Genomic DNA, 23930 nt, shown 5'->3' with positions numbered 1-23930 from the left:
CTTTACACACCCAGCACCCCCCTCACCGCCGTGTGGGTTGTCGCTGGCGCCATCGTGTCGACTCGGTAGAGCCAATGTTTCGTTGGAATCGTGGACAAACCACTCTCGACGCCGCGATGCATGTAAGACACACGTGTCATGGCCTCTAGGACCACGATGCGTCGCGGCGGAATCGTCGTGCTTGGGCTCGGGCCAGCACCGAGGGCGGTCGCATGGCCAAAGTATACCCGCCAGCCCCAAATCGAGTGATATGGCTCGAGTCGCCGCGCGCCGCCACCACAAACTGAACCCATTACAGGCCCGAACGCGGTGCTGGCGAATAAGAGGGAGGGGCCACCTTTTTGAGTACACGTCATGAATGGGTTGCAGCATCGCGTGTGGTTGACGACGGGACAGCCTATCGTCCGCCACGCGTGCCAAGTGGCAGTGCGCCTTTGGTCATGAAGAACATCTTTCGCAAGTTTGAGGACCAACGGCCGTCGCTGCCGTCCTCGCCCAAGCCGTATCGACCTTTTCTTCAACTGTCGAGAACAGACATCGCGGCGATGTTTCCCCTGGACACAGCCATGACGGTAGGCCCACCTCGACAACTCGTCCTCGAGCGACGGCACGTGCTCGTCCAGGAAGAGCGGCAGCGCAGGTTACGCACGATTCTACGACACGCGCAAGACCTGGGGAGGAATCTCCTGCGCCTCACGTACAAGACGGACGCGACTCGCGCGATTCTTGCAGACCCCCACGTCGCCATGTCCCCCACACAAACCCGCGTGCCTGCGCTTCCCCGCTACGCCAATGTCGTGTTGTTTGACGAAGAGCAGATCGCGGCGGTCGACGCCCGCGCCGACTTTGGCAGGTCACGGCACTCGATGCCATCCCAGTCGTGTCATTCACTGTAAATGCAAACCGTTGCCACCAGCTTCGACGTTCTGTCCGTGCAGCACCTGCGTCCGTCGGCGCGTCCGTGGTGCCAGCGCCTCGGACAACCACGTCGCACACCCTTGGAAACAAAAAAAGTCGCAAGCGTTGCAAACTCGCAAATGAACACGGGAGGTGCTTGCCCAACCAAGCACGACGATCCAGACCCACGAAACACAGGAACGTTGCGGTAGCGTATATGCATCGAGAGCCATCGCCCTAGCGAGGCGGACGCGCCGAGTTCGATGCAAACGATGCGCCAACAATGTGAAATGCACGGCGCACACGACTGCATCGAGGTGGGCAGGGACGTATCCTGCCCACATGTCGAACGCCATGCGTGGGTATGTGGCGGTGTGTTCCAGCCGCATGCTTGGTGGTGAGTGGGTGGCGATGCACACCCGTATATGGGATTCGGAGCAAGTGCTGGGTGGCGTTTTCATCCACGTCAACAGGGGTCGCCGCGTAATGCCCCAACCACTCGATTCGACATGGAACGTCGTCTGGCAAGGAAAGAAGGGCATGGTGGCACAATGCCCAGCGTTACGCTGGTGGCATGCACCGAGTGCATTATTCCACTGACAAGCACGTCGATGCATCGCTTCCATGCGGCCATGGCACTGGACGTACCGACGTCCGCATCGCTCGTCATTCGATCCACACGCGGGGGGTAATATTAAGTAAAATAGTAATTGTGTTGACGCATTTTAATAACAAAATTGGGCCGGCATCGAGTGGCGGAAGCGATGGTGGTCTTCTGCTCGATCGTCGTCGCTGTATTGGGATGCGTGGAAGAGCACGACTTTGGCTGGCGGACGCGGCTCGTTGCTGTGTCGGTGGTGGGTCACGACCGCTCGAACATCCACCAAGCAGTCGCCGTACTGCTCATACGACACGAGGTCCTTGGTCGTGCGCATCGCGCTGCTCTGGTGGAGGACGCTCCGTCGTCGGCGGCGCTCGTCGAGCACCAACGACTGCCGTCGGCAAAGCGTCGGCGGCACTTCTGGGGGGAACATGGCCGAAATGTCGGCCTTGGATAAGTACAGGGATGGCTCGTATCGATGCGGCCCTGACTGGAGCGACGGCCGCTGGGTCTCCAACGATCGAAATAGGTTCTTCATGGGAGACGGACGTCAAATGCCAAACTGAATCGGTAGCACCTAGGTTGCAAGCGTGTGGGAATGATGGGTGTCGCGGTCAGGCGCCGCCACGTCCAACAGAGTTACATCCGCGACAGCATCGGTCGCTACTGGCTGCTTGGGCCAACGATTCGCCCACGGTGTAACATGTGACTCGCCAACATCACGAGCCAGACCATGTTGTCACACTTCCCGGTCGCCCGGATACATTCCGAGCGCCGCGCTGGGACCTGCTGGTCTCCATGCATCCCGTGAACGCGCTGGATGTTCGAGCGACGACGGGTCGATCGAGCGAATATGGTGGCAGCCGCGGGACCTTGGACCTTTACGGAAGAGGAAGGGGATGGTCACGGGCCGAGTTACAAAGACGCGACATGGCGCTGGCTTTGGGACGCGCGATCGCTGCATTCGTGAAGACTCGAATCGTGAGGGCGCCGCCTTCGCGCTGCCCGACTCTTTCGTGTTAAGGGCAACGGAACAACAGGCGGGCGCCATGCGTCGTCCAAGCTGTATGCCGCGGGCTCAGCGACCCACCCGGTCGGTTTCCTCGAATCTTCTTGTCGTGGTCACACACGTGCGACAAAGCGTGCGCTAACGCTCGATTCCCGCGCATGTGTCGCATGCCATGCGCCTCGGGCCCGAGTCGTCGCGTCTGGTGCACAGGGCAACATGTCTGTCTCTCGACGCGCGATGATCGGTCGATCTCCATCCTCGCGCACGCGCGGTTTTGCGACGTCCATGCATCGCGCCCATGCCGATGACGTCGGACTTTTTCAACCCCGAGCTCGAGTTACGCTGGATATTGGCGCTGGCTTGCTGCGCTACGTGCTCCACCTGCTGGCGACGTTTGGCCAAACTGTACTCTCATCCCTTGCTGTTGCGAGAACACGTGGTAGTGGACGGTGGGTGGTGGTGGGGTCCACCGACTGTTGGAGAGGTAGTAAACTCTCGTGGCTGCTGCGTTTTCGCCGCTTGTCTGTTGCCTGGACAGAGTGTGACACTGGGTACCGTTGACCTGGCAACGCCCCCCCCTCGAGAACCATCCACGTCGAGCGAGTTGGGGAGCTTGTGTTGGGTGAAGGCTCGATCGCCGCTTCCTGTGTTTGATGGCCACCACCGAATGGCGGCAAACTCGCCAGCGAGTTGTGTTTTTCCTCGAGCACATGGCAATCCCCGAAAAACACGGACAAAAAAAAAGTTCAGGACCATGGGAAAAACCCGATATTTTTTCATCTTGACACTGCATGGAGGCACCATTATCTTTTTTACATTCGGTGTGTCAGCCCAATTTGATTGGCTATAATAAGGAGAATTTCTGTCCGTCAAGCACAGGTCCAATGGTATCTACAAGTGCAATTGGTCAAAAAGAATAGTATTCTACGTTGGTATTGAAATATACAGGTGGTCAAAGACATTAGAACAGATAATGTTTTGGAGGTGGACGGCTTTTTTCGGGGTTCGCTGAACCGATTGCAATGATATGACGGGGACTGCGCACGTGCGCAACAACGTCGACGCGAGTGGTCCGCATGCACGCTTTCTTTGCGCATGCGCGCCATGGGTGACAATGTTTACTCCGATTACGGACGTGTCGCCGTCGATGGAGTGGACCACTGGCGTCCCACGCACGCTGTCGAGAGGATTCCCAATCACTGCGACGACGGCGTTATGTTATGATCGCCTTGGGTCGACACCGACCAGGTCGACCAACGGCATGGCGACAAGCGACCCGGTAACACACCGAGCCACCTTTGTGCACGGCACGACATACTCGAGTCGGGGCGAGCACAAAGAACGAGGAGGGGGCTGCGGCGGCATGTCGGCACGTCCCGTGTGTAGTGCAGAGCATCGAGCATGACGGAGCGGTGGATTGTTCATGGATAGAACGGCCCCACTGCCGTCGAGTGCGTTTGCGTCGACAAGCATGAGCATCTCCCGCATGCCGCTATCCACCGCAAACGACGCAAGCCGCCAGCTTGCCTGCACTGGACCACAAATTCTTGCCCCTCAACACAAATGTCACGCTTCAAACGCATGGATGGACCGAGTGCGGGGGCGCCAACGGGTCATATGGACCGGATCGTTGTCGGCACGTCGACGACGTACACGATGTGGGGCGATTTCAAGAGAATCTTGCCGTTGGACATGGTGCGGCCTAAACTACTCCAGATTTGTTGCCAGATTTGTTGTGGAGGCGGATCACTTCCTCCGCCGACATCAGCCATGCCCACGTCACTCGTATCGATACCTAGGCACCCGATTTAAAAGGAACGCCGATGGTCACGGCCACCACATAAATCGTCATCTCCGACACGACGACGACGTACTACCCGTCGAGATGTCCATCGCAGTACGGCGGATTTTTTCCTCCACATGAAGCCTGCATCGTCCCATCGAAACGGGCTTCGTGCTAACAAAATCTGCCGTGACGGATCGTGATGTTGGCAAGGCATGCACGCAGGCGACACACGCCAACTCAATTGTTGTGCGGCTCATCGTGGCACCAACTGCACTGCTACTAAACGGCAGCCCAGGCGGATGCAGTGTGTGGTGGACCAGTGTGCCCGCTCGGATGCAGAACAAGACGAAACAAAACGTTAGAGAGGCTCGATTGTTTGTGGTGCTATGGAGTCCATCCCGTTCATCCAGAAAATGCCATGCTTGGCGCCGCACACAGCTATCGGAAGCGTTTTTCTTCGTTGCTGTCCCACGGGGCCTTGGCCGCTGTCATCATCTAGAAAAGTTATACTACTAGTAGTATACTAGTACTAGTAATGCATTAGATGAACTTGCTTAAAACAGTACGTACGCACTCTGATTGGTCAAATATTGACTTTGCTTCGAGTCAAAACCAAGTGCACCACAAACCTTTTGTCCTGCGGTGTAGTACGTCTGAGATTATTATCCAGACTTCAGAGAGCAGACGATCTAGGGGAATTAGAGGTGCCCATGAAAAGTGTGCCAAAGTCTGGCTCCGTCTGGGTCGAGAGATGTCTGCATGTGGGGCGTTCACGACAGCGCGCCTTGCAACATAATCACTGAATCAAATGCGTGTCCTGCGCATCACGATTGTCGAGAACGCCATTATCAAACTCTCTCTCGTTCGCCCCACCACATTCGACAACATCATGGCGTTCGTGCCGCCCACTCTTCAACCCGAGCATGGCTACGTGCTGTTGATCCCTGTTCTGATGGCAATTGTCCACATATGGGCTGGTTTCAAAGTCGGGGCCGCCCGAAGCAAGTACGGCATCCATTACCCTCAAGTACGTTCGACGACATCACGATTGCTCGAGGGTCTGATGTGCTCCTTAGATGTATGCGGAAACATCGGACGCAAACTTTCGCGCGTTCAACTGCGTCCAGCGCGCCCATCAAAACGTGATTGAAAACCTCGCCATCTTCTTTGCGCTACTTGTTTCCTCTTCGTACGTGTGCACGTCCCCAACAATTTCGTTTGGTTGATCGTTTCGTTGTCGTGGTAGCGTGTACCGACCCGGGTGGGCTGCCATTGCAGGCCTCGTTCGAGTGTTCGGATTTATCACGTACATTCACTTCTACTCGACGGGAGTGCCCGAGAAGCGTCAACTCGGAACGTTTGGTTACCTTGGGCTGGCCACGTCTGTTGGTCTTACCGTCGAAGCTGCGATTCGACTCCTGTCGGCATGAATGTAACCACGACAATGAACTCGAAACAACATTGCATCGCTCGTCCACCATCACATGAGACGCTTGTCGTTTTCTGCACCGCTGGCCAGAGCACGGGCTGCATGCCTTTGGCTCTCCTCCACCATGCTCGCTCATTGCGATGGACGATCGAAAGGATTAAATTGGAAGCTCGACGCTAATCCGATGGCAAGAGGTCACTTGATCCAGTGTCAGCGTGCCCATCACATGCAAGGTAGTCGAACTGCGTCAACGCTTTGCGCGCTTCCATTACATGCAGGATAGAAACTCCGACCACTGGATCATGGCCGTGCTCGCCGAAAGAGGGATACCTTTACGGCATGCCAAATGTGCGAGGACTCTGCCTATTCCCCACTGGTCGTGGAATGCAGACACGTTCCGTCAGTTCAGATGCCTCTCCAGATCGCTGCCCAAGGTTTTGTTGCCAGTTGTGCGCATTTGAACTGGAAATGATCATTTGTACTCTGGACCTCTCGTCATTCTGGTAGCGCAACGAAACAAAGCAGTCGTGATATTCATGCGTGATTGTGTTAAGCAGAAATGAGGCGGTATGCAGCTTCAAAGGTCAAACCGAGTAGGATGAGCATGCCAATGTTGCCAAAGGATCCGTATTGGCGCTTGGCCGGGTCGCCCGATGAATAAAAGTGGACGTAGGCTACGAAGCCAAGCACGCGAATGAGACCAGCAATCGCAGCGGCAAGCGGACGGTACACACTAGGAAAACATGCTCAACATCGGTTCATATCGACAGGAATCGTACGACGAAGCAAACAATAGCGAGAGGAAGACAGGGAGGTTCTCCACCACGTTTTGGTGAGCGCGTTGAACGCAGTTGAACGCCAAAAAGTGCTCGTGCTTGGTTTCCGCATACATCTACCCCGCAACTTCATTTGCAACACGACAGAATCGTCGTCGTTACCTGGGGATACGCAATGCCGTACAGACGACGCGCGGCGAAAACGCGCATCCCGGCCCACACGTGGACAGCCGCCACGAGGACCACGACAAGGATCACATAGCCATGTTCAGGTTGGAGAGCAGGCGCGGCAAATGCCATTTTGTCGTTGGATGGAGCGTTCGAAGATGATGTTCACGATGCGTGCAATGTGTCATGTCGTACGTTCTTTGGCGTCGCATCGTCCGCGAATTTGACGTTTTACACGATGTGTACTTTGGGGCAAAACCATCATCAATGTATTTTTATTGCATGATTTTTATGTTTTGGACTATAGCCAGTACTTGAGCTAGTAATTTTAAAATCTTCCAACCCCTCTCAAGCGTGGGCAAATGCACGTCCCACACTGGGAATTTGGTCGAGTGGGCATCATGACCAGGTATATCCATCAAACCCTCATAGAGGCCATCGACGGTCGTCGAGTGAGGTGTTTCACGTGGCTCATAACGATGAAAAGGCATGCATGCAATAGATGCATGCTGCGCAGGAGGACATCACAACACTCGGATGCTTTCAACAACACGCCATCATTAAATAGCATGCATGGTTTCCATTGGATGGTGACGGACTTTCGAGACGCGACGGAATAATATAATAAAAGTTTCAATGGACAATGTAAACGCAAAGAACAACGTGGATAATAAAATACAGCCCTGGCGATTACGATCTGTCGTAATCACTTGAAGCGCCACGACGGCGGCATCGTGACCAACAGGGGAGGGCCTGACGTCCCATGGAGCTAGCCAACGCTTGGTGGACCATTTTAAAATTCGTATCATGGCATTCGTGGCGCCAACTCTTCAGCCCGAACACGGCTACGTGATCCTTGTCGTCGTCCTCGTGGCGGTGGTCAACTTTTGGGCAGGGGTGCGAGTTCTTGGCGCCCGCAAGAAATTCAACATCAATTACCCCCAGGTAAAACCACATTTCCTTCCCACTGCTACGATACGTTGGGAATATACGACTGACCGACTCCATTTGTAGATGTATGCCGAAAAAAGCGACGAGCACTGCCACGAGTTTAATTGTTACCAACGAGCACATCAAAATGTCCTGGAAAACCTGCCAGTCTTCTTGGCGTTGCTCTTCGTGTCGTCGTACGTACAATCCAGCAAATGCGCCACGTTCTTACCTGGTCAACTCGTCAGGGTGTATCGACCAACTTGGGCCGCCATTGCCGGCTTTGTTCGCGTCGTGGGGTTTGTTGTGTACGTAATTGGGTATTCCACGGGCGAGCCTGGGAAGCGACAATATGGCGCATTTGGTAAATCTCGCACGTTCTGCAATCGGCTTTGACAGGAATGGATGGTTGGTAGGGTTCATTGCGTTCTTTGCATCGATGGGCTTGGCCGTTGAAGCTGCTTGTCGATTGATATCGGCGTAATGCCGACATGGGAGCGTGTAAGCGGCTCTGTCAGGATTTGCATGTGCAAGGCGGATTGGTACTATAAAAAATGCATCCTCCTTGCGCTACTCATTGTCATCGTCGCCACGTCAAGTCAACCGAGAAAATTCCATCGTGCACGATCTTGGCTTTGAACAAGTAGCAGCTCGTCTTGCCTTGAGTGCATACGTTCGTACACACAGCACATTCGACTGCGTCACTGGGTCATCCAGCAGAAACCACTTCACAACGACGGGTGCCTTTGACGCCGTCGATTAGGTGACAATTTCAATGCCAATCTCGAGCCTTCCCGTCACACAAGGAAACCATAGGAGCAACGATATCGGTGATGGCGCGACTCCACTTCTTTTGTCTAGCCCTCGAAACAGCACAGAGCGCGCCAACCTTTCGCCATGAACTTGCCAATGTACTTAAACCTGGCACAGGCATGGGCCTGCGCATGCATGATCAGGACATGTGAGCTTCAGATAAAACAAGTGCACACAAAAAAATAGTGTACATCAGTGGGTCATAGTGACATGATATAGTGTTAGAGCTTTGTGCTGACATGATATATAGTGTAAGCCATGTTTCAGTCGATCCCTATCATTTAGTGTATGACAGCTACTATAGTCAAGTGTACGACAAAATAGTGTGTTTGAGTATGCGATAAAATGTCAACCTGATGTAGTGTATGACAAATTAGTGTGAAAGGTTGTACAACCAATTAGTGTGATATCCCTGATAGGAATGTTTGCACACGGGCAAACAAAAGCAACAGACTGCCGAGTCGATCATGATGGCGGCGTCCACTCCGACTCCCGAGAAGACGTACTCGTACGACGACCTGTATTCATGCGAAGCTGTGTTCAGTGGCGCGCTTCAGTACGTCAACATGGGTTTGCATCCGGTGGACACCGAGTCCATGGGGATCCCAAAGATGCACGCCCTGGTGCAGCCGCATCAGCAGCAGCTTTACCTCGCCCTGCTCACGCAACCTCGGGTGCTGCATCTTCTCGAGCGTGCAGCATCTGAGACACGTCCTGTGCATGTACTGGACGTCGGATGCGGAATCGGGGCGAGTCTCGTTTTGATTGCTCGAGTACTCAGCGCCCGCGCTCCTTCAGTTCCCATCGTTGTATGTGGCATTGACAAGAGTCGAGTTGCCGTCAAGCAGCACAAGCGTCTTTTTCACGTCGACAAGACACACCGCGGCGTCCTTCATTACGACCTGGAGCTCCAACGAATGTCTGCGTTTGCACGGCATCGCTTCGACATTGTCATGGGTGTCCAGAGCTTCCAGGAAATGAACGACAACCCCGATGCCGCGATTGCAGAAGTAGCGCGCGTATTAAAGCCGCAGGGCGTCCTCCTCGTTGCGGACTTCTACACAACGTTCGACGCGCATCAGCCATTCGACGCGTCGTTTCTCGGCCACATCCGATCACATCCTTCGTTTGACTTGCACTTTGAGCAAGACATATCGCACGCAGCGACGATTGCGGCCAAGCTCACGTCGGCCAAGTACGTGTAGCCCATATCTTTCTGCGGTCGTAGGAACTGCAGCAACTCCTCACGGTGCGTGTCTGGCAGAACAGTCGACGTCGTGGGGTCCGCCGACGTCGCCAAGTACGGAGCGCTGTTGACGCTGAAAAAGTCGCGTCGGTACGAAGCCGTGCGCCTGGGGCGTTTGCACTTTGGTTTGTTTGGATGGCATTCGGTGGTCGATCCCGAGTTGGAAGATGACGTTATCAACTCTCCTCGTGACAGCTGTGATAACGTCATCGACGGTGGCGAAACGCATCACGAGGAGGACGAGGACGACATTGACGATGCCATGAACGAGAGCTACTTTGACTACAAGTACTGCGATCTCGCCGCTTGACAGGGCCCACGACACTGCTCGAATGTGTAGAAAGGTGTTTCCGGACCTCGAATTGCTCAAGCGCCACGTCAGCGCAATCCAAGCCGAAGCCGCTGCCGCCCAGCTCGTCGCGTCCTGGCCCAACTGGCCCGAAGATCACTACATTGGCAACGATGGCGAATGGCGTGTTTTTCCGCTCTGCTACACGTTCCCAGCATGGGATGCCACGAAAACAGTGTGGGTCGAACCAACGTGTGCGCAATGTCCGAAAACGGTCGCGTTGCTCAGGCAACTGCCGAACCTTCGCACCGCGTTGTTTTCGAATTTGGGACCAAACACCCACTTGGGCGCCCATCGGGTACGCTGTTTGGTGCCGCGTGCAAGCGATTCGAAGCGTGTGGATGGATGCTGTCTTGATCGCGTTTGCGAAAGAATGGCGGTCGCGTTGTCGATCGTGCAAACGATTCGGCCGTTGTGGCATGTTTTGTCTTTTTGGGTTGCGAATGGTCGCTATCGTGTGCAGTCCTTGAACGATTGGTGGTGCGAAGGCATTTTCTCTGCGCTAGACGGCCATGGCATGTGCTCGTTGCTTTCAAAGTAGTGTTTGGACCGTTGGCGCCGTCGTCAGGCGAGTTTGCCAACGAATGCATATCCTGTTTCGTAGGGCTGGGCCGATCTGGCAAACGATATTCTGCGGGTGCATTTGGGCCTTGATGTGCCGACTTTGGACAGGTCGCCGGACCAGATTGGACAAGACAATGCAGTCCGCGACGGTGGCAGTGGAAACCCGTCTGGCGATTGCTGCTGTGTGGTGGTCGCTGGTGAAGCCCGTGCACACGCCACCGGCGAGCTGCTCGTGTTTGACGATAGCAAGCTGCATTATGCCTACAACAAACACCCCACAGCGAGTCGGTACGGCAACGAAGCGCACGACACGATGCCGTGTTCGACTCAACTGGATAGGTGTGTGTTAATCGTGGATTTGTTGCGGCCCGACCACATTCCAAAGGGAAAAGCAGTCGGCGGTCACACGGACGAGCTCGACCAGTTTATTGCGCAGTACAACACGTCGCTGTCGTGCGGTACAGCCGACGAGTCGTGAGTTGAGTGTTGGCAACTCGGAACGAATGAATGCATCGATCGAATCTCATGGACGTGCTGTGTTTCCGAGGCAAAAGCAGTCCTGCGGTCGCTGTTTGCTGCGCCGCCGTGCGGAGGAGACAATTGCTTGCGATGTCGATGTAGGTAGCGCACCAGTGGAGCAACCAGAGTCGTGGCGGGGGCCAGCTCATGTCGAGGCTGCTTTCACGCAATGCATCCGAGATGCACGTCACTTGGTCGTACGAAATGCATGGGAAAGACGGTACCAGTGCTGTGCGAACGCCACGAAACGATCTTGAATTGGTTGAAAAAACCTGCTTCGACCCATGGTGCTGACGCACGGAAATGGTGGAAGCACGACGACGCTGGATCCTTGCCGCCCTCAACATGCCACACCGTGATCGAACCGTGCTACAGGCAGCAAAAGCCCCCCCCGGCTGTACGAGAAAGGCAGGAACCACGTCGATCCCTGGCCGTGGAAGCGCCTGTGGCCAAGCCGATGGTCAATGTTGGGCACGACATATCATGCTTATCGCAGCTTAATGTTGAACACGCCTACGTCATGATGCGATGGGTCAATGCCAAACGAGCCAGGCACGACCAATTCGACGACAAAAATGAGCTGCACACACAGCAACACTCCATGCAACGTACATCCTGGAACGGCATTCAGATCGGCATTGACGATGGCCAAAATGCCCAGGTTCGCCAACGCGCCGCGAAGAAGTCCACACGGAAAGATGAGAAAGACGAGTGCCTTTTGCTTCGACTCGGCGTCGTTCTCACCAGACAAGGCTTGAATCCATCGAAAGTTGAAGTCCTGCAGGACGAACACCCCCTACATGACCATCGACGGTCGTAAGACTCTGGTGTCCTCGGCGTCATGGGCCATGGATGTGTGCTGCGCATGCAGAGCCAATTTGAGTACATGGGTCGTATATGGAGTACCCGATGGTTCGTCTGCAGTTTGTCGATCTGCTTTTTGAAAATGTGGATCCAAAAGTCCTTGCACAGAAACTTGATCACGTCGAGCGGCTCCAACATGCGTGGACGGTCGCGGGAGAATCGCTCCACGAAGCGGTACCCGACGTCGTACCCAAAGGCTTCGAGCTTTGCCGTCAATTCGTCGCTTGGAGTCCACACATCCTCGGGCGATTTCTCTGCCGAAGTGGGATGCCGCTCCACCTACCGTGACACAAAAGCAAGTCAACATGGAATGCTCCTTGGGTGGGGTTGGCGAGTGGTCTTGGAGGGTGGGTACCATCGAGCGAACTGCTTCGGCGTATAATTGAAGGAAGCACGACTCGGCCACCTCATGCGGCCCTGACTGTCCTTGCTGCATCCTAAGTTGGGGATGGAATTTTGTGCAACTTACAAAATGTAATTTGATTGGATAAAATACCACGCAATTTTATGCAATTTGTTCATTTCCGTTGATTTTCCATGACTTTATATCCAACAAAAAGATTATGAAGGATTGTCGCCACGATAAAAGTTGCCGGTGTCGAGGTAAAGCTGCCACCGTGACCATTATTGCAACGCGTCATCCGCTGCATTCAGCGATAATCCTTGAGCAGCCATGTGATGATTGTACAGAACTGCGTAGATTAGAGTGTCGCGAAGGTGCCAAAGACGTGCATGTAAATGTCTTGTACCAACACAACGACCAACCATGTGGCAAACCGACGGAAGCGTTGCAATTTGGCGCGAATGTCGAGCGTGCATCCCACGACGTATCCTCCGTGGAAAAGGAGCGCAATACGATCGCGACTGGGGCGCTCGTCGCCACGTTGGTAGGATGTGCCAGTGAGCGAGAAGGGTTCCACTCAATTAAGTCAATGAACGCGGGTTCACATCCTAAGAAAAAATCCACCAATCACACAATTTGTTTATTTATTCACTGTCATTTCTTTGTAATTTCGAGCGAGATGCACTCGGCGCCGCCGCTATCAACACGCCACTCCTTGGACCGTCAAGAGCTCGAGCAGTTCGGTCGCGACGTCCGGATCGATCCACCACGAGCCATCGACAGTGCTTTTGTCGAGTGGATGGATGAACTCGATGGGCTCTTCGCAGTCGACCACTTCGTCTTTGATCATTTGCAGCATGTCGTTCATGTCGGCGATGTCGAAGGCGATCGACGACGTCGGCCGCTTGATGGATTCTCGCCGCGGGATGCCATGGTTCGGGAAGCAGCCCGCATGGCGTTCAACCGACGTCTTAGTCATCGTCGTCGTGTGTTTGCGGCAGTACCCGCGAGTGCGCGCGTGGGCCGTGCAACCGAACGCTTGACAGGGCCGACCACCCCCATGCTTGATGCACTTCTTACGGGCGCTGGCTCGGGTCGTGCAGCCAGGATGTGTGCAAACGCGCATAGCTGCCGAAGCTCCGTGCTTGGAGCAGACGGACCCGAGGCGGGCGTTGAGGTAGCAACCGTCCACTTGGCATTGTTTGCGACCACCATGGCGGACGCACCGGTGGCGCGCAAACACTTGATTGAAGCATGTTGGGGACGCGAGGCAGCGAGCGCGGTGCCAGTGGAATGCGCACTTGTACGTCGCATCCAGGGACAGGCTGGCGGGCCGCGTGCACCCGTTAAAGATACACGAGGCGAGCGTCGTCGTCGACATGTTGCGAGGGCGGTTGTCGTACCCGGCGGCAATTGAAAAGTGAATCCGTTCGCCGGGTGGACGTCGCATGATACTGCGCCATGACGCATGGACCGACCCAACGGCGTTGAAGGGCGTGGCAGAGTTGGACGTCACACAATGTCCGCCCCACTCGCGCCATCCTGCGCCTGAAAATGGGACGACCCAAGGCGCTGGCTACCGCCGGACGAATCCACCTCGTGAGTCACTCCAGCTCAAGTGGCCGTTGGCGACCAGATTGGCGGCGGCAACTGCGTCAGCCAAAGCAGACCTGCGTTGGCCTGGGCCACAAACATGATTTGTTAAACGGCGCTCTGTCGAGTGTGCATAAGTGGCGCCCGTGCCGACCCCAGTGGCACTCTTGTCCCAACAACTACCACAGGACGTTGGGCGGTTGTAAAGGCGTCGTGGCATCCATCGGGACGCTCCTCTAACTAATCACGTCGCCGACTCCCTGCCGATCCCCCGACTACAGTCCCCGTCCTGTGCCCTCCCACGACGAGCGCGTACCAAACGCCTGCTGCTCCAAACACACGCATCCACGCATTGAAACTCGACCCCAACTGCTTCCACGCGGATGCTATCTGTCCCCCGCTCCCCCGCACGTGTCGTCGGGGTTCGACACGGCCAACGTATCATGGCGAGGTGGGAGCTTCGCACATTAATATGTGATGGATTTTTCATTGAAGACACGATATCGTGGAGCGAGACATGTCATCGAGTGGGGATGCCGCCGCCGTCGTCGTGGACTCGACTGGCGCTGTCGGGGGCAGCCTTCATGACGGTGGCCTGGAGCATTTGAAACTCGGTCTCGATCGAAGCCATCAACTTGGCCGCATCGATCGACTTGTCCGTGGCGACAGTGACCCCGAGGGTGTTGCCAATGCTCGTGATAGCGATCCCGACATTCACGGACGGCGGGGGCGGGATGAACCCCAAGGACTGGACGATCTTGGCTCCACCCAGGTACAAGTCGACGGACGGCCCGCGGACGTTGGTGACGGCTACACTCACGCGTGATGTAAACGTGCGGCTGAGGGCGAGCATGATCGCTTCTGGCAGGACCGCCATCACCTTGGTCAGCAAGAGCGTGAACTCCTTCTCCATGGACAACTTGGCTTCGGCCATGGCCCGAACGACTATTTTCGTGCGCTCGACGCCGTCCATTTCGCCGACGGGGAGATCGATGAGCAGTGAGCTGAACGCATTGCTTGTCGTATGGAACGGATCCGTGACCGAGCGCATGTTGATTGGGATGGCTGTGCGGAGAAACATGTGCGGGCGGCGCTCCGCTTCCGGTAGCATTTGTTTGAGCGCGCCTGCCACGCAAGACAGCATGACGTCGTTGATGGATGCGCCCATGCCTTTTCCTACGGCCTTTGTGTCTGTCACAGTCAGCGCCAACGAGTACGCGAGGCGCTTGGTCGTGTGGCCGGGTTGCTTGAAGTATTGTGTGCTTTCGCCGACGCACATCATCCTGACGAGTTTGCGGACGTACAACGCAATGGACCACAGAAGACGACCAAACGTTTGAAGCACGTGCGCCGCCTGCGTCGCAATGGAAATAGGCGGCGCGCGGGGGCGGAGGGGTGCAGCCACGGCGTCGAGCACTTGTTGGCCGTTGTCGCACAACTTCATAAAGCAAATCGACATGGACTGGCCATCGCCCAGGCAATGATGCAAACGCCATAGCAGAATCGTCTGCTCGTCGCTATGGACAACATGGAGCATCCACAGCGGCTTGGCCATGTCGAGCGGCGCATTGTTCAACGATTCGGCGTACTGATGAACGTCCTGGGATCCGTCTAGCTCGTGTACGTCCACGTGATCGGCGACGTCGAAATCTTCGACGAGACAAAAGTCTCTCCCGACCACGCGCGACCGGAAACGGACAAAGAAGGCCGGTTCCATGCGCGGACGCAGGTGGTCCACGAGGGTTTCCTTGGCCACGATCTTGTCCAGCACCGTGATCGAGAACAGGATGCTTCGGTTCGTGGCGGTCTCCGTGAGGAGGGTGGTGAGACCGGTCGTCGTCATGCGTCGCTTCAAGCGGCGTGGCGGGCTCGAAAACACACACGGAAGCACGTACGAGATGAAGACGCTGACGGCAACGCAAAACGCGACGGGCACGGTCCACGGTAACGTGGCAAAGGACGCATCTTGCCACGACTCGAGCGCGGGAAGCAACGCAATGTCCATGGCGATCGCTGTGGTTTCGAGAATGGTGAGCTGAAGAATACGAAACCGGTTCACAAGGGTCAACCCTCGTTGACGCAACATGTGTGCTCTGGTCAAATTAGCTCCATGTTGCCGCCAAGCCATCGATCTTTTGGCGCACGAAGGGCACTGCAGCCACCAAGGGTGCCGGCGATGCGGTCGTAAGACGGTGTTGACTGCAGGTAGACTCTGAGGCCACAGAGCCACGAAAGAGCAAGGGCAGTCGCCGTCCTACCGCGTCGTGCCGCTGGCTAACTTGACTCGGGCCGCTGGCGAGACCAGCCACGCCTACCCATCGTAGTGGTGGAGATAAGTGACAATTCCTATGCATAGGGATTAAATGTTAGTCTAGGCAATAGATAGATGTAGCTGAAGAGTGCATACATATTCCACTTTTCCTATCTTGCATCTCCATGCGACAACGGGGCGCACGTGGCCCGTAAACGTCGTGCGACATGCCTGGTGGGTGCCGCTTCGGACGACGGAGACAACTGCCTGTCGCGCTTTCGTGGGCGCCTCGCAGCTACCACAGGCTTCGACGGGCCCACAAAATCCCTCGGCCAAGAGGGCGGCGTTGGATGCGCCATGCATCGCGACCAACGGGCCACACGCAAGCTCCCCCTGTGTACGCTCTCGGTGAAGAGAAGTCGCTGGCAACCACGTCCGCCGACGCAACCCAGCGACGCGGAACAACCCCCTCTCGTTTTGAGCGGCCACGTCGCTGCGCTTCAACACGCAAGCGCCGCTGTGGCTGGGTGTGGGATCGAAGTGGCAAGGGAAGCGGTGTCCATGCTGCGCATTTGTGGCTGCGAGAGTGGTCGTTTGCCGAGGGCGTGCATTCGATCCTGTGCGCATCGAGTTGTGGAGCGTTTTCGGTGGAGGATGGCGCGAGTATCTCGTTGCCAATTGTTGAAGGCCGTCAACTAGGGCACACTCCACTGAACCCAACAGCATGTGTCCTACAAAACCAAAGCCAAAGTTGGCCACGCCGGGCGGCTCCGTACGCCCAACGCCTTTCTCGTGCATGTATGGCTGACTGGTTTGCACACGTTATCAGGGATGTAGCCAGCGCGCCTTCTGGCTTTGCCTTGCACGCCATCCGCGTGGTGCTGCCGCCACGGGCTTGCCGCGGGTTGTGGGACTCGTGCTATGCCCAGCGCAACGCAATGTGTGTGGTTTTACTTAGACGACAACTCGACGGCTCTTGCGTGCCTGACTCGCCAGGCCCTTCATTTACACGACTCGAATGTGCGGCAGGCGGATGGACGCTCCCACGCGGCGCGGCGGACGCGACGGATCGAGATATCTCGTCAGGACAAATTCCCAGCTCATACTGAGAGCGCCATTCACGGCGACCATGCCAAGCAAGTGCCATCGAAACGCTGGTGGCAGGTCCACAAGCTCAAAAAACCTATCGACACCACACCGGTCCATCGACGTGCTCGCCACGACGCCGCGCCACATGCAAGGTGTACCTCAACACGGCCGGGTTTTGCGTCAATGTCAGCGTCGTCAGCAGCGCTGTCATGGCCACCGCATACCCGCAAAACAACTTGTTGCTGGGCCACACGGGCTGGCGAAACGAGTCTTTGGCGTTGATGGCGACCGCTACAATCAGGAATTGCCAGTGGCCAAACAGCCACGCGACCGCGTTCTCGTGCGACTGCCGGGTGTACCCATCTCCTGGCGGTGGCATGTACACATAGCACTCGTTCGACACCAACGGCGTCGCATTGAGCTGGGCAGTGTGCGCTTTGGCCTGGTCCACGGAGCAGTACCATGGCGCCTGCAGCGCTACAGGACGTTCAAGTCAGCCAACGGTGTTCAAGCTGCACACACCGTGCCGCCATGCCATCACGAAATACTCGGAACGCGCGACCAAAGTCGTCGGTGGGGACATGCCTACCTGCGCTCCACGTTGCTGTAAAACACGCGAGGAATATCAAGACGTGGCCGACGATCGACCACACGATCGAACGTGCCTACATCATGCCAGCCAAGTCAGGAATTCCACAACCATCCACGTGCCAATCGATGACTCGTACAAATAGAGTGGACGCGGGCTCGTGGCGTGCGAGCACGTGCGTTGGCTCAGTGTACAACATAAACATGGACAGCCCCAACACGATCACCATGTCGTCGAGCAAAAACTACATGCGACGGCATGAGGACGGCCGCATGGAATGCCGCAACCTGGTTATTCCCTAGCGTAACCATGACGCTGTAGAGCGTCGACGTCACGATGACTTGGGTGACAGGGTACAACACCATGAACTTGAAGCCGAGGTACGACGTTGTCAGGGCACATCGCCCTTCTCGGATTAATGTCACAACATCCATGACGTTTTGCTGTCGGCTCGTAAATGGAGCCACTGCATCCACCACACACCACGGTGAGACGATGGATGCGATCGAAGGAGGCGGCGAGATCGACAGTACCGATGGATGCCTCTGCGTTGGACAGGGCCAGCCCGACATGCGCGGCCTTGAGTGCGCCGCAGTCGTTGGTGCCGTCGCCGCACATGCCGACGTATTTTCTACGATTGGACATTCCAAACCGTGAATTACGCCATGGGGGAAATAAAAAATCGCCAACAACGAATGCACCATGCCAGCAGTGACTTCGATTTGTGCACCGCCTCGAGTGAACAATACGGTTCACGGGTGGGTGGCGCCAAGGAGAGCTCCTTCCACACAAACGCGTGATAAACGTACCCCTGGGCCATCAACGTTTCCACGAGCCAAGTCTTTTGCTCGGGGCGAATTCGCGCAAAGATCTTGATTGTGTCTACCACAGCAACGACATCCCCTCCGACTCCACGCTCCTGGAACCATTCCAGCGCTGCCCCAGTCATCTATCCAATTCCAATAATCATACCAATGGCATCGTTCCCAGTTTGGTTTTCGATATCCAACATTGCATGCCAACCGAACACATGACAAGCCACGTACCGCAAAATCGACGGAAGCACCGAGTGTCAGGAAGGCATCCATCGAGTATGGCTCCATGACACCCGAGTCAACGTGGCGCAGGACGACGGTCGGGGTCTCGGCGTCAAGCGCATTTCTCTCGCCTTCAGAGTGGCCGCCGTGGTTCACGTCCAGCAGCACCACTTGAGGTCGCAAATCCATGGCCAACTCTTGAGCAACTGCATTCGAGACAAGTGACAAGGGGCGATGGGAATCGTGTTGCCTATGTTGTTGAAGCATACCATGGACGGCGGTCAGGGCGCTGTCGCCAGTGATGATACGAACGTCAATATTGGCTGCCTCGAGTGTGGCGATCAGCGCGGGCGATTCCGGTTTGATCGGGTTCTACCACAAGTTCCTTTTACCACCATCTGCAACATTCTAGTGTCGACGTACTGTGAAGAGCAGAAGCCCCACAAAAGTTAGTCCAGACTCGACATCTCCACGTGGAATCAACGACGACTTGGCCATCTGCCCGTTGTTCGATTGGAAGTGCATCATGGGCAATTGCTTGGTTGCAAGACCCATGCAATACAGCCCCCGCTTGGCATAGTCATGAACTGTCGTGTGGAATGGCAGAGGAAGCGTGTTGGAAAGGCACACTTGAGCCACCGCTTCAGGAGAGCCCTGGAAAACATGCAGTAATGGTCATCGTCGGCACAAATGTTCAAACCCAATATGCAGTTGTTGCGTCAAAGCAGCGCCTAGTTGGCACCGTGGAGAACCAAGGCAGAAACGTAGCCCGCAGTTGCAAGTCGTGGACAATATCAAGTAGAACCTTTCGCTCAACGCACATCAATCATCCAAATCATTTGTCCCTCGTGCTATTTCTTGCACTTCATGGGTAGTGAATCACGAAAAGAGCGCACGAATGGTTCGACAAATCAAGCATGCGTGGCACGGGTTGCGAGTTCCCTCGACATCATTGACAACGCAAGCAACATCCAGAATTGTTTTGGTGTTAGCATGGCGAATGCACCGAGTAAAGTATACCTTCACGAAGACCGTTCCGTCCTTCAACACCACCGACGACCGCTGCAAGGTCGAGTCAAATGCAAATTTCTGGGCATATTCAAAATGACATCCAGTCGTGCGGCATTCAATCACATTGCGCTCTTCGTCCCACACGTGTTTCGACGCCTGGAAGAGGCTCACTTCGAGTGGAGATCCAACCAGCACACCTACCACAGCCAATTTTGTTAGGTGTATGCTACTGTGTAGTGGGGAATATTCAATTGAATGGGAAATCATATGAGGAAGGTATGGCCACATGCGACTGAAAAACGCAACGAATCAAGTCGACCTTGTGCGCTTATTACGCCATGACACGTTCCAGCCCCATGTAGCATTTCGCTGGATGATGTAGCATGAAGTGACGTCATCCCTTCAAAGGAAGGGACCATGGGTGTGCCAGGCAGAGGAGCGACGCTCCTCGCGTCAACATCGGCAGAAACGTCAACGCAGGTGGATGCAGCAGCTGAAGTCGACACGGCGAGATCGATTCCTTGAAACTTCATGGCGTCCGTCGTGAGGGTTCCCGTCTACAACGATCAAAATTGAACGTCATGGCAAGGTCCTCGTCAGGAAAATATTATTGAGGCAATAAGGCACTAAGACTGGACGATTCGCTAGCGATACTGCAAAAGCACATAAATATCACCATGTACAATATACATTGTCGACGCTTTCATACAGCGACAAGACGTTAAGGCACTGTCACCAAGACGGTGGCGCCATTAAACTCCCCGCGAACGGAAGTCCGGAGGTATGCCCAGATGGAGCAGATATATATACCTTGTCAAAGCAAAAGCAATTGAGATGGCCCGCCAAGTTGATTTTGGGTCCGTCGATGCAAAAAATGCCATCGCGTTGCAACCGATGGATGGAATACCCGACTCCAACGCTCAGAATTAACGGCAGCGCGGGGGGAACGGCGATCGTGACTAAGTCGAGACACGATACGAGAATACGCGTCCATCCCAGCCCATGCATTGCTCTAAGCAAATATGAGTAACTAGGTTGGAAGCTTCATCATGTCATGTGCCCGCACACAAAAAGGAACACGCTGCGACGGAATTTATATTTCCTTGTAGCACGGCAAACAAACGACGCAGGAGGAAAATCTTGCCGCGACTCGAAAATTCGTTGACGATGGAGAGTGAACGATCGGTGGGAGATTTTACCAAGACGAGACTGACCAGAACACTCTTTCCAATGCCAGACCACAGGAACACACCTCATAGAGGGAGCAACCACACAAACGACATCAAGCACGTACGCATCGTAGCTATTCTTGATCCCGGTGAGCACGGCCAACGTCGACAGAGCAGCGAGGAATCGATAGCTGTCTTGTTCGACTTGAAAGCGAATGGGTTTGGGACACACAATTGACCGAAACAAATCACCTGCATCACAACAGAATTACATTGAATTCTCCGTGGAACGTATTCGAGAGGCGAAACCATGTCGACCAGCGGCCATGGACGATTTTTCACGAATTCTCCACAATAGAAATGAAGAACAAACGGTCGCGAGGGACCGCCACAAGGTTGGATTTAAACAGGAAACAAATCACTCGTGGAACTTGTCACACTGCATTCGAGCGCAACAACCGTACCCTTGGAGGTGTGGAAACCAACGGCCACAACGACTGCTTTGCACGGTGCGGCGTCCATCCGCACAACTGTGGAGCCGGCAGACAACAGCGACGCCTTGATTTTGGACGACGATGTTGTAATCGAGTCGATCACCGTGTCAAAGGGAAGAGCGTGTTTGTCCACAGGAATAGCTACGCAGTCCGACGTCAAAAGGAGTAAAAGATGATGCGAGCGCTATCACGGGCTCAAAACACACATTGCCGGCAACTTTTTCAGTGTGCGAATGGATCGACCAAACTCTTGTATGCATACATATCATATACCTTCACCAGTCAACGATGACTCGTCCATTGCACAGGCCCCTTCCACGAGGACCATGTCTGCCGCGACACCTCCGCCTTCGTCCAGTTCGACGACATCTAGGTGAACTCCATTAACGCAGGCACTTCAGGTTGTCACACCAATTCGAGCCTGCCACTTGCAGGCCAGATCACCATTTGAAACAGTTGCATCGGCCCACGAAAACGTTGGGAATGCTGGTAATGGAGCTTACAACACTGAAAATGCGGAAAAATCACGTGGAAAATCGACGGGTTTCGGACTCATGCAAGAAAACTGCTCGTAGTGACTCTAAAAAAACAAAATACCACCGCCATTATACCGGCCACGAACGGCATGAACAACGGAGATGGAAGCGGCAACGTGGATCTCGTGCATTTTGAAATCGTGCACAGAATGCACCATCCATGCAACTGCATGCCACAATGTACGATATACCTCCAAGTACGAGCGCTGTGGCTGGCAACGACATGCGCTGGTTGTTTCGTAAAACCTAACACATCCCATAATGAGCAGCAAGTTCTTGTCGTTTGCACTTGGAGACAACATCGCGTTTCAAAGATGGACGGGAACGACGCAAACCTTGACGAAGATATCGTCCATATGCATCAAATCGTGCAGTTTCTTGGTGTTTCGAACTTGGGTGCTGACTTCGTAGCCGAGAGACCCGATGGTCATGCCCAGAATCAAGATCGAGTACGTCCAATACTCCTCGTACATCCACAGGAAAACGCTCGTGAGTTGGAACAGGTAGAACGGGTGCAGCAGCTTGCTCATCAACACGCGGTGATACGGCACGAGCGCAATGTCCAACGCGTTAGGGCCAAAGTGCCGAAGCAGCGCTGCGGCCATATCATCCGACAGACTACGGACAGCACCATGAAAATCAACGTTCGGCATGGAGCGAATCGATGGGACGACAAAAGACACGGTCAACGGGATCTGGGTGAACGAACCCAGTTTGTAGCCGAGGTACCACGTCCGACGCGATGGATAGGCCATGGACGGTGGCGCTGATGCGGCGGAACGACGCTGTCGCGTCGATGTACACGTAGCGGTGCTTTCGAAACGTAAACCAGATCCATTCGTGGCCATTTTCATCATCCAAAGATGCACGGGTATTCATGGACGTCCGTTGCACGGGCACAGCTTCCCAGCTCCCTGCGCTGTCGCGGTGCTGCACCAGCACGATGGTAGCAAACACTCCGGACGACAACGGCGTGAGCGTGCACGCAGCATGGAGGAGCGGCATGTAGTACGCAAGCAAGGGCAGTACACCGCACGACGCTACACACAGCACTGCATATATTCCTTGCTTCCACCACGTCCCATTCCGATACAACCGAATTGCGCGGAACTCGGAAGGCAGGAACAGTACGGTCGTGCTCGCGCTGCTACCCCCGCATCGAAGCAAGTCCATCGTGCCGACCGTGGGATCCAATGGCACTTCGATTCGGATTTTTGACGGGTCCAACAACGTCGCGGTGTCCTCGGCGTCGCTCGAGCGCTTTTTCATGCCGTGGCGATGAATCTTGGGTCGTTATCCGGGCAGATCGGTGTCCGGATAAATTGGAAACGGTAGGTTTATTTTCTATTTCGACCTTTTTTCACAGTTGCTTGTGCAATTCAACAGCAACGAAATTCGACTCGTCACAAGTTCTTCGCCACATCACCAGAAATGGCAAACGCACTAGACGAACGATCTCTAGCTCGTGCACCACCAACCCATCCTCAACGAGATTGCACACTGTCCTGCGATGGAAAACAAACACGAGGACGGCATCCGACTGGAATCTCATGCGCGGGTTCAAACACGAACGACGGCATGTTGGTTGCGCGCTGCCCCCGTCGAAGTTCAGTTCAGTTGATAACGCTAATTGTGCCGAGGACCTCTGACGTCATCCAGGATCTTTTCACCATCGACGGACGCCTCGAACGCTGCAAAACTATATCAAATATTAAAAATATAAACTTGCCACAATGAAACGTTATCGACACTACGACGACGCTGTAAGACCCAACAAATCTCCATGTCGATAGGAGCTGCAGCTGAGTCAACGTATCGCGCGCCCCGACGATGCAGTCAGTCAGTGTTCGAGCCATTCCACGGAGCA

General features: G+C 55.0%; 10 protein-coding genes across 35 annotated transcripts; 4 read left to right on the top strand and 6 right to left on the bottom strand.

Annotated features, from left to right (window-relative positions):
- Positions 1–264: 264 nt before the first annotated feature.
- H310_01808 (hypothetical protein) lies at positions 265–1650 on the top strand. Its single transcript, XM_008865115.1, has one exon. The coding sequence runs from the start codon at positions 441–443 to the stop codon at positions 894–896; it is 456 nt and encodes a 151-aa protein (XP_008863337.1). The 5' UTR covers positions 265–440; the 3' UTR covers positions 897–1650.
- On the bottom strand, positions 1567–2191 carry H310_01807 (hypothetical protein). Its single transcript, XM_008865114.1, has one exon. It carries the CDS (start codon positions 2034–2036, stop codon positions 1623–1625), a length of 414 nt encoding a protein of 137 aa, XP_008863336.1. The 5' UTR covers positions 2037–2191; the 3' UTR covers positions 1567–1622.
- Positions 2192–5028: 2837 nt separating this feature from the next.
- On the top strand, positions 5029–5773 carry H310_01806. 2 transcript variants are annotated; one of them, XM_008865112.1, is made up of 3 exons: positions 5029–5320; positions 5370–5482; positions 5540–5773. In XM_008865112.1, the coding sequence occupies exons 1-3, from the start codon at positions 5102–5104 to the stop codon at positions 5721–5723; spliced, it is 516 nt and encodes a 171-aa protein (XP_008863334.1). In that variant the 5' UTR covers positions 5029–5101; the 3' UTR covers positions 5724–5773. The 2 variants fall into 2 exon arrangements, with proteins under 2 accessions (XP_008863334.1, XP_008863335.1); XM_008865113.1 differs by having other exon boundaries at positions 5370–5773.
- A 396-nt stretch (positions 5774–6169) lies between these two features.
- On the bottom strand, positions 6170–6894 carry H310_01805 (hypothetical protein). The gene is made up of 3 exons (XM_008865111.1): positions 6661–6894; positions 6502–6614; positions 6170–6455 (listed from the first exon to the last, which is right to left on the bottom strand). The coding sequence occupies exons 1-3, from the start codon at positions 6796–6798 to the stop codon at positions 6272–6274; spliced, it is 435 nt and encodes a 144-aa protein (XP_008863333.1). The 5' UTR covers positions 6799–6894; the 3' UTR covers positions 6170–6271.
- Positions 6895–7384: 490 nt separating this feature from the next.
- H310_01804 (hypothetical protein) lies at positions 7385–8605 on the top strand. The gene is made up of 4 exons (XM_008865110.1): positions 7385–7611; positions 7681–7793; positions 7845–7960; positions 8013–8605. The coding sequence occupies exons 1-4, from the start codon at positions 7474–7476 to the stop codon at positions 8078–8080; spliced, it is 435 nt and encodes a 144-aa protein (XP_008863332.1). The 5' UTR covers positions 7385–7473; the 3' UTR covers positions 8081–8605.
- Positions 8606–8847: 242 nt separating this feature from the next.
- H310_01803 lies at positions 8848–11124 on the top strand. 2 transcript variants are annotated; one of them, XM_008865108.1, is made up of 5 exons: positions 8848–9604; positions 9674–9943; positions 9996–10302; positions 10609–10856; positions 10908–11124. In XM_008865108.1, the coding sequence occupies exons 1-5, from the start codon at positions 8877–8879 to the stop codon at positions 11044–11046; spliced, it is 1692 nt and encodes a 563-aa protein (XP_008863330.1). In that variant the 5' UTR covers positions 8848–8876; the 3' UTR covers positions 11047–11124. The 2 variants fall into 2 exon arrangements, with proteins under 2 accessions (XP_008863330.1, XP_008863331.1); XM_008865109.1 differs by having other exon boundaries at positions 9996–10856.
- A 187-nt stretch (positions 11125–11311) lies between these two features.
- On the bottom strand, positions 11312–12412 carry H310_01802 (hypothetical protein). Its single transcript, XM_008865107.1, has 4 exons — positions 12307–12412; positions 11994–12230; positions 11700–11883; positions 11312–11600 (listed from the first exon to the last, which is right to left on the bottom strand). Exons 1-4 carry the CDS (start codon positions 12385–12387, stop codon positions 11575–11577), a joined length of 528 nt encoding a protein of 175 aa, XP_008863329.1. The 5' UTR covers positions 12388–12412; the 3' UTR covers positions 11312–11574.
- Positions 12413–12994: 582 nt separating this feature from the next.
- Positions 12995–13675, bottom strand: H310_01801 (hypothetical protein; the record flags this gene model as incomplete). Its single annotated transcript, XM_008865106.1, has 1 exon — positions 12995–13675. The coding sequence occupies one exon, from the start codon at positions 13673–13675 to the stop codon at positions 12995–12997; it is 681 nt and encodes a 226-aa protein (XP_008863328.1).
- Positions 13676–14333: 658 nt separating this feature from the next.
- On the bottom strand, positions 14334–15913 carry H310_01800 (hypothetical protein). The gene has a single exon (XM_008865105.1). The coding sequence runs from the start codon at positions 15890–15892 to the stop codon at positions 14408–14410; it is 1485 nt and encodes a 494-aa protein (XP_008863327.1). The 5' UTR covers positions 15893–15913; the 3' UTR covers positions 14334–14407.
- Positions 15914–16378: 465 nt separating this feature from the next.
- H310_01799 (hypothetical protein) lies at positions 16379–23343 on the bottom strand. Of its 24 annotated transcripts, XM_008865081.1 has the most exons (19): positions 22773–23343; positions 22399–22681; positions 22255–22309; positions 21801–21896; positions 21498–21668; positions 21159–21285; positions 20675–20876; positions 20184–20421; positions 19874–20061; positions 19277–19507; positions 19123–19225; positions 18863–19059; positions 18626–18765; positions 18350–18447; positions 18104–18282; positions 17956–18060; positions 17817–17892; positions 17386–17704; positions 17063–17321 (listed from the first exon to the last, which is right to left on the bottom strand). In XM_008865081.1, exons 1-19 carry the CDS (start codon positions 23330–23332, stop codon positions 17144–17146), a joined length of 3546 nt encoding a protein of 1181 aa, XP_008863303.1. In that variant the 5' UTR covers positions 23333–23343; the 3' UTR covers positions 17063–17143. The 24 variants fall into 24 exon arrangements, with proteins under 24 accessions (XP_008863317.1, XP_008863310.1, XP_008863304.1 ...); XM_008865095.1 differs by having other exon boundaries at positions 16379–17704; XM_008865084.1 differs by having other exon boundaries at positions 17817–18060.
- Positions 23344–23930: the final 587 nt, after the last annotated feature.

The sequence above is a fragment of the Aphanomyces invadans genome (assembly GCF_000520115.1).
Source record: "Aphanomyces invadans strain NJM9701 unplaced genomic scaffold supercont1.3, whole genome shotgun sequence".
In the NCBI taxonomy this organism is placed as follows: Eukaryota; Oomycota; class Saprolegniomycetes; order Saprolegniales; family Verrucalvaceae; genus Aphanomyces; species Aphanomyces invadans.
Note: the sequence above shows the minus strand (reverse complement) of the source record. Positions and strands in the feature narration are given on the sequence as shown.